This window comes from Acanthochromis polyacanthus, chromosome 8, assembly GCF_021347895.1.
Source record: "Acanthochromis polyacanthus isolate Apoly-LR-REF ecotype Palm Island chromosome 8, KAUST_Apoly_ChrSc, whole genome shotgun sequence".
NCBI lineage: Eukaryota > Metazoa > Chordata > Actinopteri > Pomacentridae > Acanthochromis > Acanthochromis polyacanthus.
Window position 1 is genome coordinate 30,754,914 of NC_067120.1, and position 13,901 is coordinate 30,768,814.

A 13,901-nucleotide genomic window follows, 5' to 3' on the forward strand; every position below is an offset into this window, starting at 1 on the left:
AATCAAAATTGAAGAGTCATTATTTTGACATAGTGGAGGTGATCCAGCACACATTGCAAATATTGCTGGATAAACTTACAGAACAGGACTTGCAGAGAGTGTCCAAACATGGCTGGAGTGCTGGGTAAAAGAAGACCACTGTGTCGGTGATGGTGGTGAAATATATATCAGATATGATATTTGCTTTTTATGGGCACAGTCTCAAAAATTTCTGATCCCACCCGGTAACACCTAACAATAATCCCAACTTAAACATACTCAGCTTTGGTCTAACCTAAATTTAATTTAAGCCATTTTTCACCCTAAACTCAGTGTGTATGTGGACTTGCAATATGTACCGAGCAGTAATCCAGTCCACACAATGTGACAGCGTAAATAGGTTCATGTTCCATGCAAGTACACACACATGCCTCTCTCTCCTCAGTGAGTCCAGCTGCTGAATCTTCTCCTTTGGATGATTTTGTGGCGGGCGGAGCATCCCCATCTCCCCCTCAGAGCAAATCCTCCACTGATTCCTCCCCTTCCCCTCCCTCTCTCTCGCTCTCTCACTCTGTCTCCAGTATTTGCCATTGGCTCAGGAGGAATTCTGGTCACTTTCTCATCTCTGTGACTCTCAGGTTCTGAGGATGGATGCGCGGATCTTCACTTGGCATGTCTTGATGCTCTGCTGCCTCATCCCCGGTAGGCTCAGCACACACACACACACACACACACACACACACACGCGCACACACACATACACACACACACACACACACACACACACCTGCACACTTATGTGGGTGCTTCTGTAGCTGAGAACACTCACTCGCCTTACTCCTTCCATTAACCTACATTTACTTTGAACCTGTAACCTAAAACTAAATCTTCACTGTCAAACAGACTAACATCATAGTCAAAGAAAAAATATTCACTCATTGACCACACCAGTATCATTTTATAACCATAATCTGTAAATGCTGTAAATGCATTTTTTTTCAGTATTCTTAATATTATTATTGTAATCACACTATGCTGCCATGAGATTTTAAAAGGTGGTACCGACATTTTTAGGCCTGATACCCTAAATGTACATTAATACTGAGACACTTTTACCTTTGGCTGATTGGAAAACCTGCAATCACATGATATAAGAATGATTCTATTATTCTCTCCCCTCTGAATTATTAATTAACCTAAACTCTATTAACACAACAGCTTTAAAGGCAAAACCTAACTTACTGACTCTAACCAAAACATGAATACTATCTGATGTTGAACACTTTTTCAACTACGAGAGATTTTAACAGAAGCTGGACCTGGCCCCAAACTTCTTTCTTGAAAACTTAAATTAAAAATGAAAATAATTCTGCAATAAGGAGACAGATGGGCAAGCTGCACAACACATGAAACTGCCTCGGACTGATGGGCTGGCAGTACTTTTAAGCGTAGCAGCAGGGTTGGTGTGAGTTGATTGGAGGTCTACACCGTGGAAGCCGGTCCAATCAGGCATTAAATCGCAGGAGACAAAGGCAGGAAGAGGCAGGGACTGGTACATGCAAGTTTTCATACACACTGAAGCGGCACAGCACAGGATATGTTCTCGTTTTCTGATCATTCTCTGTAAACCATATACATATACATATATATACACACACACGACTGTTCAAAATTTGGGATCACTTAGAACTGTCCTTGTTTTTGAAAGAACAGCATGTTTTTTTCCAACGAAGATAGCAGAGATGTGGTAAATGACTATTCTAGCTGGAAACCGCTGATTTTTTATGGAATATCTACATGGGGTACAGAGGCCAGGAACCATCACATCTGTGTTCTAATGCTACATTGTGTTAGCTAATCAATTGAATTCTATTCTATTTTATTTTTATCGCACCAATTGCAATTCAAATTGTCTCCAGACATTTTACAGAACCCATATACCTGAACCCCCAGCGCAAGCCCGAAGATGACAGTGGCTTGAAAAAAAACTCTCACCTTTAAGGGGAAGAAACCTTGAGCAGAACCCGGCTCATATGGTGGGACCAATCTGCTGCCGGCCAGCGGGTTGAGTGGGACAGAAGAGGTAGAGAGGGTCAAAAATTGTGTTGAAAGACTAATGATGATTAGAAAACCTTTGTGCAATTATGTTAGCACATGAATAAAAGCGTGAGTTTTCATGAAAAACATGAAATTGTCTGGGTGACCCCAGACTTTTGAATGGCAGTGTGCATACATATTTTTGTATCCTGTTATCCAGAGAGAATCTCGGTTGTTCACCAAAGAGCACTGAGTTTCTGGATCACTGACAAAATCAGTGTTCTCCCACTATCAGGTGGATTGTGAGGTTTGGAACACAGAAGAGATTAGGCATGTCCACTGAACACCAATAATCAGTTTTGCACTTGTGGATTTTGGAGCAAATATGCAGCTAGTAAAATGTGAGGTGACACATTTGTGTAAGGTGTACACTTATTTGAAGCACTGATAAACTACATTTGCTTTAGTTAAAATGCAGTAGCTGTTGTGTGAGCTGTATTGTTTTCTCTGCAGCCTCTCTGCAGGGTGTGTATCAGCGGCGTCTCTACAAGGAGCTGATGAAAAACTACAACCCATTAGAGCGACCAGTCAGCAATGACTCCCACAGCCTGACTGTCCATTTCACCTTCAGTCTGCTGCAGATTATGGATGTGGTAAGACCACGCACAGGCATTAATGCAGAATTTTTGAAACAACTGACTGCATCCAAAAAAGTTTAAGTGCCATCCTGATGGTAGTTCCATCACTCCTTCTATCTTTGGTCGGCCATGTAATAGGAATACTGTTTTCTGTTATTATATCATTTTCGTTGCACTGATGACTATTAAGTTTTCCTGTATTATTAGGTGAGCGGAGAAATATCCTGGCTCTTGGTTCTCAAGTTGACTTTGGTTTGGTTCATATTTGGTGTTAAAGCAAACAGCAATAACAGATATTAGATTTTAAAAAAAAAAGATAACTCATGAGGCCAATGCTGGCCAATCACAGTTCTCGTTGTCTTGTTCATGTGTAAGTAAAGGTATGTTACGATTCCTTAACACACAGCCAATGTATGTCACTTAACTGGTTGCCAAACAATCAATTATTCAGCTGATATAGAGCAGTGCGTACTTTTAGTTGAAACGGTGCTTGTGTCTACCTGTTTATGAGAAAATTCCCTTTCCCTCTAACTTTGGTTTGTGCTTCAGCAATTTTTCATATATTTGCCAGCTCGGCTCTGTCTTCATGCTGTTCAGTGCTGAGCAGGAACAGTGTTCTGATGAAAAGATGTGCCTTCTGCTGTACCTAGCTTGTTTGCCGGTCCTGGTGTCCCTGGGGCCATTTGCAGAGCCTATACTAAGTTTTCACATCTTGTTGTCTTTAAACCATTCATGTGTAGCTTTGACGATATGCTTCAGGTCATTGTCTTGCTGTAAAATAAATCTTCTCCCATGTTGCAGGTTTCTTATAGACTGCATAATTTTATTCTACATCCAGATCCCATGGGGGTTAAAGACAGTCATATTTTGCAAAAAAAAAAAGAAGAAAAAGTGATAGACACTCGATAGGGGTAATATGCAAGAACAATGAAATACTGCTGAAAATATAGACAAACTGTTCAAATGCTTTCATTATTCATCATTTCTTTGTTTAATGTGGGTAAAACAGAAACTCCACTGAATCAGTCTGCCATATCATGTCCGTACTTATCATCTCATCACATCTCACTCACTGTTCCTCAGCTAATACGAGTGCCGTCCAGTTTTTTGTCAGAGCTACTGCTCTACCGGGTATTTCGTTTTTCTGCTGACATCATCTAGATTTTTTTCCTTGATATCAGGTTGTGTGTGCAATCTGCGTTAATCATAGTCTTAGAAATAGTATAAAAACTGAACCTAACAGCACAGAAATGATAGAGCTGAGCTTTTTGTGAACTTTCCAGATACTACTGTCAAAAAATAGACACAGAACACAAGGATTGCGCACAAAACAGCTCTACTTCGGATAGCAAGAAAAACAACAAAAACATTAAAAATGCTAATTAGGGTGGGGAGGCTGTGGCTCAGACGGTAGCGCGGACTGTCCATTGATTGTAAGGTTGTCAGTTCGATCTCTGGCCCGTCTGCATGTCCTTGGGTAAGACACCGCACCCCAAATTGCTCGAGCTGGCAGGCAGGCACCTTGCACAGAAGCTCTATCACCACTGGTGTGTGTATGTATGAATGAGAAACACTGTAAAGCATTTTGAGTAGTACTAAGGTAGAAAAGTGCTATATAAGTACAGACCATTTACCATAATCATTTAAAGGGGCAAATAAAGATTTTGTGTGTTTCATAGCATAAAAAAAAGTTAATATATTTTGCGTGGGCTTGATCAATATCAGTGACTCAGCCTGGACATGGCTGGATGCTGAGGGCTTTGCTTTTACAAACTTTACTCAGTAGACTTAGGCTTAATTACCTATTCAATATTTCTCATATTACTTACTCAGTTTTGTATTTTAAAGTTAACTTTAGAGCACCTGAGTCAGTGTAATTCCTTCATCTTGTTCTTGTTGTATTTTAAGGAAAACTGAGTGCTTTGTAGTTTCTAAACCTTCTGAACTTTATTTCCAGCTTTATTTATTGTCACATTGTCACTGTTATTATCCGAGATTTATTTTTCCTAAAATGCGTAATAACCCAATAATCGCAGTGCAATTATTTTTCCACACAACAGGACAAAATGGGCAATGTTCAAATTGAAGACGTTTGAAAGGTTTGCTCATGTAAGACTAGTAAATACATCTCCTAATAAACTTGGTAACATCTCCAGTGATAGTATGTGGGCCCATCAAGTGTTTTCTTTCAGCTTCACACATCCTCACCTAGCCCATGTCCAAGAAGCATTCATCCATTGCTTGGCTTTTCTGATCCCCGGTCATTTTGAGGCTTTCTCCACTGCCTCTGAAGCTCCTAAGATGGCTTTATTTCTTACATGCATCTGTGATGTCCAGGAAGTTGTAGGCTTTGCACAGTGATTTTCCCACAAAGTCCGTCCCTCCTGCTTCAATGGGCCAGCACCTTGCACTCTACCCCTGTCTGTGGCATTCTTACAGCAGCACTGCATGCTTCTTCTTTTTTCCTTTCGATGACTTCCTCCATCCACTCCTCTGGGCATTGTAAGCCCTAGCATGAGCACCAAGAACCTGTTCAGAACCTGAACAGCTTTAGATGTCTTGGAGACCTGCATAATGTCTGGTCGAGGGCTGCACTACTCGTTGACTTTGGAGAATTTGACTTGGGTTCCCAGGTCCACTCTCTTCTGCCTGTTATGCGCTGATTCAAGAAGGACTGCGTGGGCTTTTGGTCCTGGATTTGGATGTTGTCCCACTCATGCAAAGGTGACCCCGCATGTGAATTAGAAATGAATATCAAATTAAAGTTGTCACAATAATACAAGATAAGATGCTTGATGTTACTTGGGATGTGTATCACTCTAAAGTTGTTTTAATAGGTTTCTGATGTATGGAACCATATTCTGCTGGTGAGGTTTAGACATAGTGCTGCCAGGTCACCTTTTCCTTCTTGTGCCTCTGTAATCAGTTGCATTACCACTCTACTGTGTTATAGGCAACCTGTAACTCCTGGATTTCCCTTTTTTTGCATAGAGGTGTTGATCTGCTGGTTCTTCAGGAGGCAATCTGTCGAGCATTGGGGAAAAAATAAGAAAACAGTGTTTTTCCCTTATAAATGAGCACCAAGGTGATCCAAAATTGTTTTATGTTAGTTGAGTTATCCTCCTTTGGAACTCATACACCTTCTGCAAATCTCTATTGTTGGGCTATCTTCCTTTTCTTATCCTCAAGATCCTCTCTTGGGACACATCTTGTACACCAAGTAAGACACTCTACTGGGTCCAGATGCAGAGCTGGCTCTGGTAGCCTTAATAACAGCTTGAATTTCTTGGTTCTTTGGTGTTGAAGTCAGGGTTTGGTCTCATGGATTGATCAAGGCTTGGCATTCCTACGTCTTTTCCTCTAGCTGCATCACTGTAGTGTTACTGAGATGGTTTGAGCCTACATGGTGGCCACTGTGTGTCTGTCCTTCAAGTTGTTTGCTATATCCAAGTGGATTTGCTAGGAGGGAACAGGTTTCCTGATTCTTTCTTCAGTTTGCTTCCTGTGCCACTCTACTCTATGGAGAATTATGGAGAGTTTCTGTCTGAGGATGCTAAAGAGTTCTGCCAGCCTGGTCTTCTCCTCCTTAACTGCTTTTTAAAAAATTGAATCCACAGTTATTGTCTTAGTTGCATGATCTATTCTGCCCTGTGACTCTTAAAGCATTGACCTTTGGTACCATCCTTCTTCACTATACCAAATCTATCTGTTGCGAGGCAGATAACTATAGTTGTCATTGCTTTAAGTCTCCTTTCTGCTCCTCCCTTGGTTGCTTCCAGGATGCTTTCCAAGTGCTTGTCAAACTGCCACAGCTCATTACCTCTACTGTCTGGAGGCCATTTAATTTGTAGAGGTAGTGTTTAAGCTTCTGGAGCTTGCAGGTTATGGGCACTGAGGGCACTGCTTGTTCTTTTTTATTTATTTTATGTATTTATTTATAATTGCTTTGCCATGGTGTAAGACATTTGGCAGCTCAAAGTTTTTGTTATTTTTTCCACTGATTCCACAAAATAAGGCATTATTACTGATAGACTTACCCTTAATTATATAAGTTCTTTTATCTCCTTCTGATTGTTTGTTTTGTTAGTTATGTTATTTATATGCTTCTATAGAGAAGTACTATTACCCTTTGTATTATCTATCAATTTACTCTAGTAAGATACTTCAGATTTGCATAATTCTTGTACCTCTTTATTTCTGAAGCTTTTGTGCATTAGGTGATCAGTTTGAAGTTTAGAGGTTAATGATTTCTTTAAAGCAGTCTCACATCTTCGTCAGTGTTTTTATTTCTTTGTTTAGCCATGGTAAGTTAATCTTTTGTTTTCTACATTTGAACATTCATTCAAAATGTTAAGGCTCATTTAATGACTGCAAAGCTAACAACAAGAAACAATTTAAGTAATATTTCCTTTCATTTGACACTCAATGAATAAACACATACAGTTCTAATGCACCGTCTTTTCAATCAGTTTTCCAAGGTTAGCAGCAGAAATCATTTTCCCAATCTGTCATTTGAATCAGATTTATTTAGATCATTTCTATGACACAGTCGTATACAGTATTATTAAAACCTAGCTACAACGTAATTGGTGAGGACTATACCTGACTGACTCAACATGTTGCCCTCCTGACAGTCATTTGTGTCAAGCTAAGTACACATCTCCTATGGAGTTCACCAGTTATCTGAAGCACTGTGTAATTATTAGACCCGAGATGAATTTGAAAGATATAATTACATACAAGCACTGTATTTAGTGGCTTCAGGTGAACTACTGACATTATTGAGTCTCAACCTTCCTTTAGCACATTTTCTTCATACTGCCATGCATTTCTTAATTTCATCATAAAATGTGAATCTGACCGTCTTATGATATTTTAGTTTAATCACCCACTACAGTAGTTCTTTTTACTGTTATTATTTACTGCTTCATCACTGCACTTTGTTGACTAATCATTCACTTCAAGGAGAAATCAGGAAGCTGAAAATAAATACTGATGATTTGATGTGCTACATTATGGAACTAAGACACAAATGAGATTATAAACTGAAGATGATTGGAATATAGATCTTATTCTTATCCTCCACTTTCCATCTTAACGCTTACTCTTTTCAACAGCAACTTGACCAATGCTAGGCAGCACAGGTCTGCAACTACAATTTAATGTAGTCAGAGGTCATCCTTAGGACTTATGGATGGGGATTACAGACAAAGATAAAAATGCAAATGTATTTCATTCAGAAAGTCATTTTTTTCTTTCGCTTTAATGGCTTGTAAGTGGATGTACTCCTTGGTCCTGTTTGGGAAACAGATGAATACTTTTAAGAGCTTTTGTAGAAGTTCTTGTAGAAAATCCTCTTTAATCCTCAGATCAATTGTTGGTGGGGAAAAAAATTTAAGACACTGACAGTTTTTTGATGTTTTTCTGCTTTTAGGACGAAAAGAACCAAGTACTGACCACTAACATCTGGCTTCAACTGGTGAGTTTTCCTCTGGATTAGCAGACTTGAGTTCCTCTGTGCTTTATTCACATTTCTATCTTATCTATGCTCATAAATATAATGTTATTAATCTTAGCTTTTATTCAGATTTTTGTGTTTTATATGGAAGCTTAATTTAGCAAAATGAAGCAAAATCTGTAAGAGGTACAGAAACATTGTAAAAGAAAAACTAACCACGAAGCATTAAAAAACACAAACAAGCAAAAACAGATACTAGATCAAGTGAATCTTATATAATGAGCTCCATGATCTGAATTAGGAAATGACTTCAGGGTAACTTAAAGGACAACACACACTGCTGGTGAATTGTGAATGTCAGAAGCCCCTTACCACACAATTTCTATATGAACACTTAGGAAATGGAACACTTTAGTCCAATTTTTTCCCCACTAACATACAATAACTTCCTGTGCTGTTTGTTTGGCACATCTGGACATGACTTTGAGTGATTTTCAATTAGCATGATAGCGATTGCACTTTAGTTCCTTTTCTACATTCTATGTTTCCAACATATGAACTGTAAAGACGAAAAACTTGAAAAAAAAAGAGATGTGGCGGAGATGGCCCGAATTTTCAGATCCATTCGTCTGGTCTCCCAGAAGCAAATTTTGCACACTGCCTTCGTTTTTGTCTTTAGTTAAACTGAAGATTTCCCAAACAGTGGAGGTCTTCAGCATCTTGTCTTGTGTTTATGCAACGAAGTGAAGCGTGACGTCAGAGTCGGCAGCCACCTGGCCATTCGGGTGGTAGTAAGAAACACGAATGGATGAGCCGAGATGAGCCTAACATGGCAGGATGAGCCGAAGTGGGCCGAAGGCGAAGGGAAGAGACGAGCTGTGAATATTCCTATTTTCGTCTGGGGGGATGAGGGGGTGATTGATCACATTGACATATATGTATATGTCATAGACATATGTGTATATGTTTATTTGACCACACGACGGGATGAGCCGATATGAGCCGATGTTGGCCGAAGGCGGAGGGAAGACAGTAACGCCAAATATTCGTTCTGCCGGTAACGTCCGACCGGGGGGGTGGGCGAATATTCGGATACCAAAATTAATATCCGGATACCACCGTAGCGAACAAATATTCAGATATTTGGGATATTCGGGCCCAGCCCTAATTGCTTATTCAGTCTTTGAATTTAGTTTTTCTGGGGAGAACGAAGTTTTTGTACATGGTGTAAAAAAAGAGCATTGAATCAATGTATCATCAAGTGCTTTGCTGATGTTTAAAAAAGTCTCCCAAGGATTTACTTTTATTTTTCAGATTGTAAGCAGAATTAACTGCGGTTGTCGGAGTAGTTTTCATCCCTGTTTCTATGCTAAACTAAGCTAACCAGCTGCTCTAAACATAACAGTAGTCTCAATCTTCTTATGTAAGTCTCAGTATTATAAGTGCATTTCCTAAAATGTCACTCTTTTCCTTGAACATGTTTTGCATTAAGAATGGCTGTGCTCATTTGAAAAGTTATGTAAGTACCCATGACTTAGTACCATCAGCTCAATTGTCTTATCAGCAGTATAAAATATATATAAAATATAAATCCAGCCCCCCTCTGCTGTCACACTGCTTTCCTGGGCTCTTGATTCAGCTACAGAAGACTAAACCTGAGTAACTGTGTGACTCTGGAAAGAAAGACCAAGTAAAATAAATTCAGCTTTATTTATTTAGGGCCAATTACAATTCAGATTGTCTCAAGACGCCTTACAGAACCCATATACCTGAACCCCCACACAGCAAAAAGTGGAGTGTTGATTCAACTCCCACAGAGTTAATTTTAACACTTTTTCAGGGTTTATATAGCTCCACACTCTAAGCCGTAAGGTGACAGTGGCAAGAAAAAACTACTCCCTTCTAAAGGAAAGAAACCTATAAAACACATAATAAATAAACGCATGCAGCCACATCATTCCATCCTTCTTTCAACTCTGTTTCCAGAGACTGGAGGAACTGCAGAACTCCAGCTCTGGTACTTGACCCAGAAACATTTGCTGTGTTGGAGGAAAACTCAATCCAGATGGCAGCGAAATGTGCCTCTGTTTCCACAAATACCCTGTACTGTCTCTTGCTTGACTTGCTCTATGGGAGGCAGCACTTCCTGCGCTTTTCCGCTTTACAACTTTCTGATATGAACTGCTGCTTTTTCTAAGTTCACCCGAAGTTAGTCTCATTCAATAAATAAATGCTTTTCTTTGTCTGTCTGGGAATTCACTGAGAAAGGTTCCTAAACCCATTTTACACATCTGTCCAAATTTCATTAGGTTTTAAATCAGGTTCTCTGGAATGTTTGTAAAATGGTGATGCAATAATCCGGCCAATTCTGCTTCTCTTGGATGGAAAGGTTGGTTCTTCCCTGGAGGTTCGGTATTTCCTCTCTGCAGCGGGACCAACTAGTATTTTGGCTTGATTTGATTTGGCATTCATCTTTCCTCCTCCTCCTGTTGGAGTCACTGTGGGCTTTTCTTTTGAAGAGGATGAATGTCTTGAAGCAAGAACAAAGATTTATGTACCAGGATTTAGATTTCTTTAATGTCATAATGTTACTGCAGCTCTTGGAATTTTTTTCTCTCAGCAAACTACCGAATTTTGACACATCGTAAGAATAAAACACCTCGGTATCCACATTTTGGATACTATTTGAAGGGGCTGAGATAGGGCTTCTTTTATTATAGTGACTAAATTATTTCCCTGGGTATGTTTCTTATTTACAAGCTGTTTGAGGCCAGACATATATTACTGGTTAGAAAATCGATACATAAGATAAAATCGATACATAAGATAAAATATACAAATATCATAAAATAATATTTAGAAAAGAGAAGACTACTAAAGTTTGAATGTTTAGCAATAATGTATGGTATCTAAAAAAAGTATCCACCACCCTTAAGAGTTTTCCTGTTTAATTGCTTTTCAGCTTTGAATAATGTTAGACTTATTTTGGCTTTTTGACAAAAATTTACAAAATAAAAGACTCTTTCATGTGAAAATGAAAACAGATTTATACAAAGTGATAGCAAATAATGAACAAATATCATGACTATACATTCCAGCTACATATTCTCAGCTGGATTAGGGTCTGGGTGCTGACTAGGCCACTCTAGAACAGTCTCCTAATTGTCTTTAAAACATTTCATGTAGCTTTGGGTCATTGTCTTGATGGAAAATAAATCTTCCTCCAAGTAAGACTGCATCAAGCTGTCCAACAGAATTTTCTTGTATTTATTTGCATTTATTTTAGCCTCCCCTTTACAAATCTTCCAGGGCCTGCTGTTGAGAAGCCTCCCCATATCATGATGCTGCCACCACCATGCTTCACAATGGAGATGGTGTGTTTGTGATGATGTTGGTTTAAGTTGAATTAAGCTCATTGTTTCTTTACGAATAATTAAAACCAAATGTCAATTTAGAAATTAGTTTTAAAGCACCTCAAATGATAATCTGTTACAAGCACAAAAGACCAAAACAGTATATTATTAATAATGTTGTGTATATTTGTGTCTGCAGTACTGGACAGATTTCTACTTGCAGTGGAACATGTCTGACTATCCAGGTGTAGCCAACGTCAGGTTCCCTGACAGCCAGATCTGGAGGCCTGACATCCTACTGTACAACAGGTACTTTCCCCTCACTGTTGCAGACTAACAGAACCACCCACTGAGATTTTTTGCAGTTAAATTAAAGGTTGTTGTTAGAGGTACGGACCCGTACCTGTAGCCTGTGGCCTACGGATACGGCACTTTCCATTTGCCAATCAGATACGCGAGATCTGGTCACGTGACTCCCGGTAGACGCTAGCGGTATGGACCCGTAGCATCGGTACTACAGGTACGGACCCTAAACCTAACCCGAACTCTAACCCTAACCTTTGCTTACCTTTCAACAGTTTGCAGTGGTTAGCAGCTTCTTGACTCGCGAGACTCACGTACGGGTCCGTATCTGTCTGGCAAATGGAAAGTGCCGTATCCGTAGGCCACAGGCTACGGGTACGGGTCCGTATCTGTAGACACTACCTAAATTTAAAAAAAAAACTCAAATTAGCTGTGAAAACACAGAACATTTTAGGAAGAACAAAGACAAAGCTTAAATATTGTGTACTTACAAACCAACTAAAACATACAGGAAGCATATAGTTTAGGTCTTTGTCACTTTGGTCCAATTTGTCAACACAACAAGCAAGAAGAAGCTTTGGTACACATGTTGAGAGTGGAATGTCGAAGTGACTGTCAACTGCTTTGAGTTGCGTTTGTATTTCTAATACTTTTTTAAGCTTCTTAAATCTTGTTTTTACCTTACATTGTGAGATTTAATCGATAGAAAAACTGGAAGTAATGAAAACTCAACTAAACTCAAACATGTTTTGTACATTTGAAAATATAAATGTAAAATATAAAAGTTTTATTGCCTACACCAACACAATAATCTCTCTTCATCCACTCTATTAGTCTATTACAGAGCGGGTCAGAGACTTGACAACACACTGTGAATGAATACTTTGAAGACAATAGTTTACTTACAATATTTAATCTACAGAGATACACAAGGAAATGATTAACATTCAATGAGAAATGAAGTTCCCAAAATGGCAGCAACTAGACAGACAATAATCGAGGGCGACAACTGACGTAAGCTAAATTACAAAATCACAGGATTAAATTAGAATTATACAGGAATACAAACAGTTCTTTACACAAGCAGACAGATTGAATCTTACAAGCAAGGCTACTTATTAGCAACTGACCAGAACTTGGTACCACCAAGCTAGGAAACCCAGATGGGACAAACGTGCACTGGGAATGGACATGAATTACATTACGAACGCAAAGAGGGCAGAATAATCGTAGTAGAGGGTACACTGAACTACAGGTTGACAGAATTACTAAAATGAGGTCAAACTACGAGAGGATGAGCTACCCAGCTGGCAGCTGGGTAGAGAGAGAAGCTAATGGACTGTGGATGAAGTGTGGCATGTGAGTGGCTGTCAAGTGGTGCAGGCCAGGTGTGGGTTTTGGCACGGAAGATACAAGACTGCCGACTAACTCAAGCTGGAAGCCATGATGTAGAGACGTTGTATTTTAAGTTAATTTAACAATTAAATAGTTCCTTCTCACAAAGAAAACACCTGAACTGGCAGCAAAACTGGTCTCAACACCTACAATTTAGTTAAATAAGAATTAAGCAGCACAACACAACAACGAAGTATGCTGGTAAATAAAGGACCACGACAAGAGATTCTTTTGCTGTTCCAAAGGTCAAGGATGAACTGCTTATTTATTTATTTATTTATGGCATGAAAATTCAGGTCCCTATCTCTAAAAATCGGCTGTTAAGTTGTCACAAACAGCATAAAATTCTTATTATTGCTAGCTGCATAGCTGATAATTGCTGCAGTTGTTTGAAATCACTTGTTTTTCTGAATGTTTGTCCCTGGTACATTCTCCATAATCCTTCAGCATACATTTTTAACTTCTGATCTGTAGTTCAGAGAAATTGTTAGTCTGACTTGTCTTCCTTACATGTAAAATGTCAGAATAGAAAAAGAACATCGGGATCAGGTTGTCTCCTGTTGGAGTCACAATGTTTTGGTAGAAATCAGTAAATCTGAAATCAGTTTGTCTCCTGGTGGATTGAGGATGTTTTGCTTCGCGGCTTTTTTTATTTTCCTCAGTTCTGATTCAGTAAACAAGCTGAAGCTAAAGATAGGTCCTCTCCCTGTTAGAATTATTACCTCTCTGTTAACACAT

General features: G+C 39.1%; 1 protein-coding gene across 1 annotated transcript in view; it reads left to right on the forward strand.

Moving 5' to 3' along the window:
* The first annotated feature begins 490 nt into the window (after positions 1–490).
* The window catches only part of LOC110968840 (neuronal acetylcholine receptor subunit alpha-7-like), a 32,352-nt gene continuing 18,941 nt past the window's right edge, over positions 491–13,901 (forward strand). The window contains exons 1-4 of the mRNA XM_022218844.2: positions 491–681; positions 2,530–2,669; positions 8,089–8,133; positions 11,665–11,774. Of these exons, the coding sequence (XP_022074536.1) occupies positions 627–681; positions 2,530–2,669; positions 8,089–8,133; positions 11,665–11,774 (350 nt within the window). The 5' untranslated portion in view covers positions 491–626. The remainder of the gene's footprint in view (positions 682–2,529; positions 2,670–8,088; positions 8,134–11,664; positions 11,775–13,901) is intronic.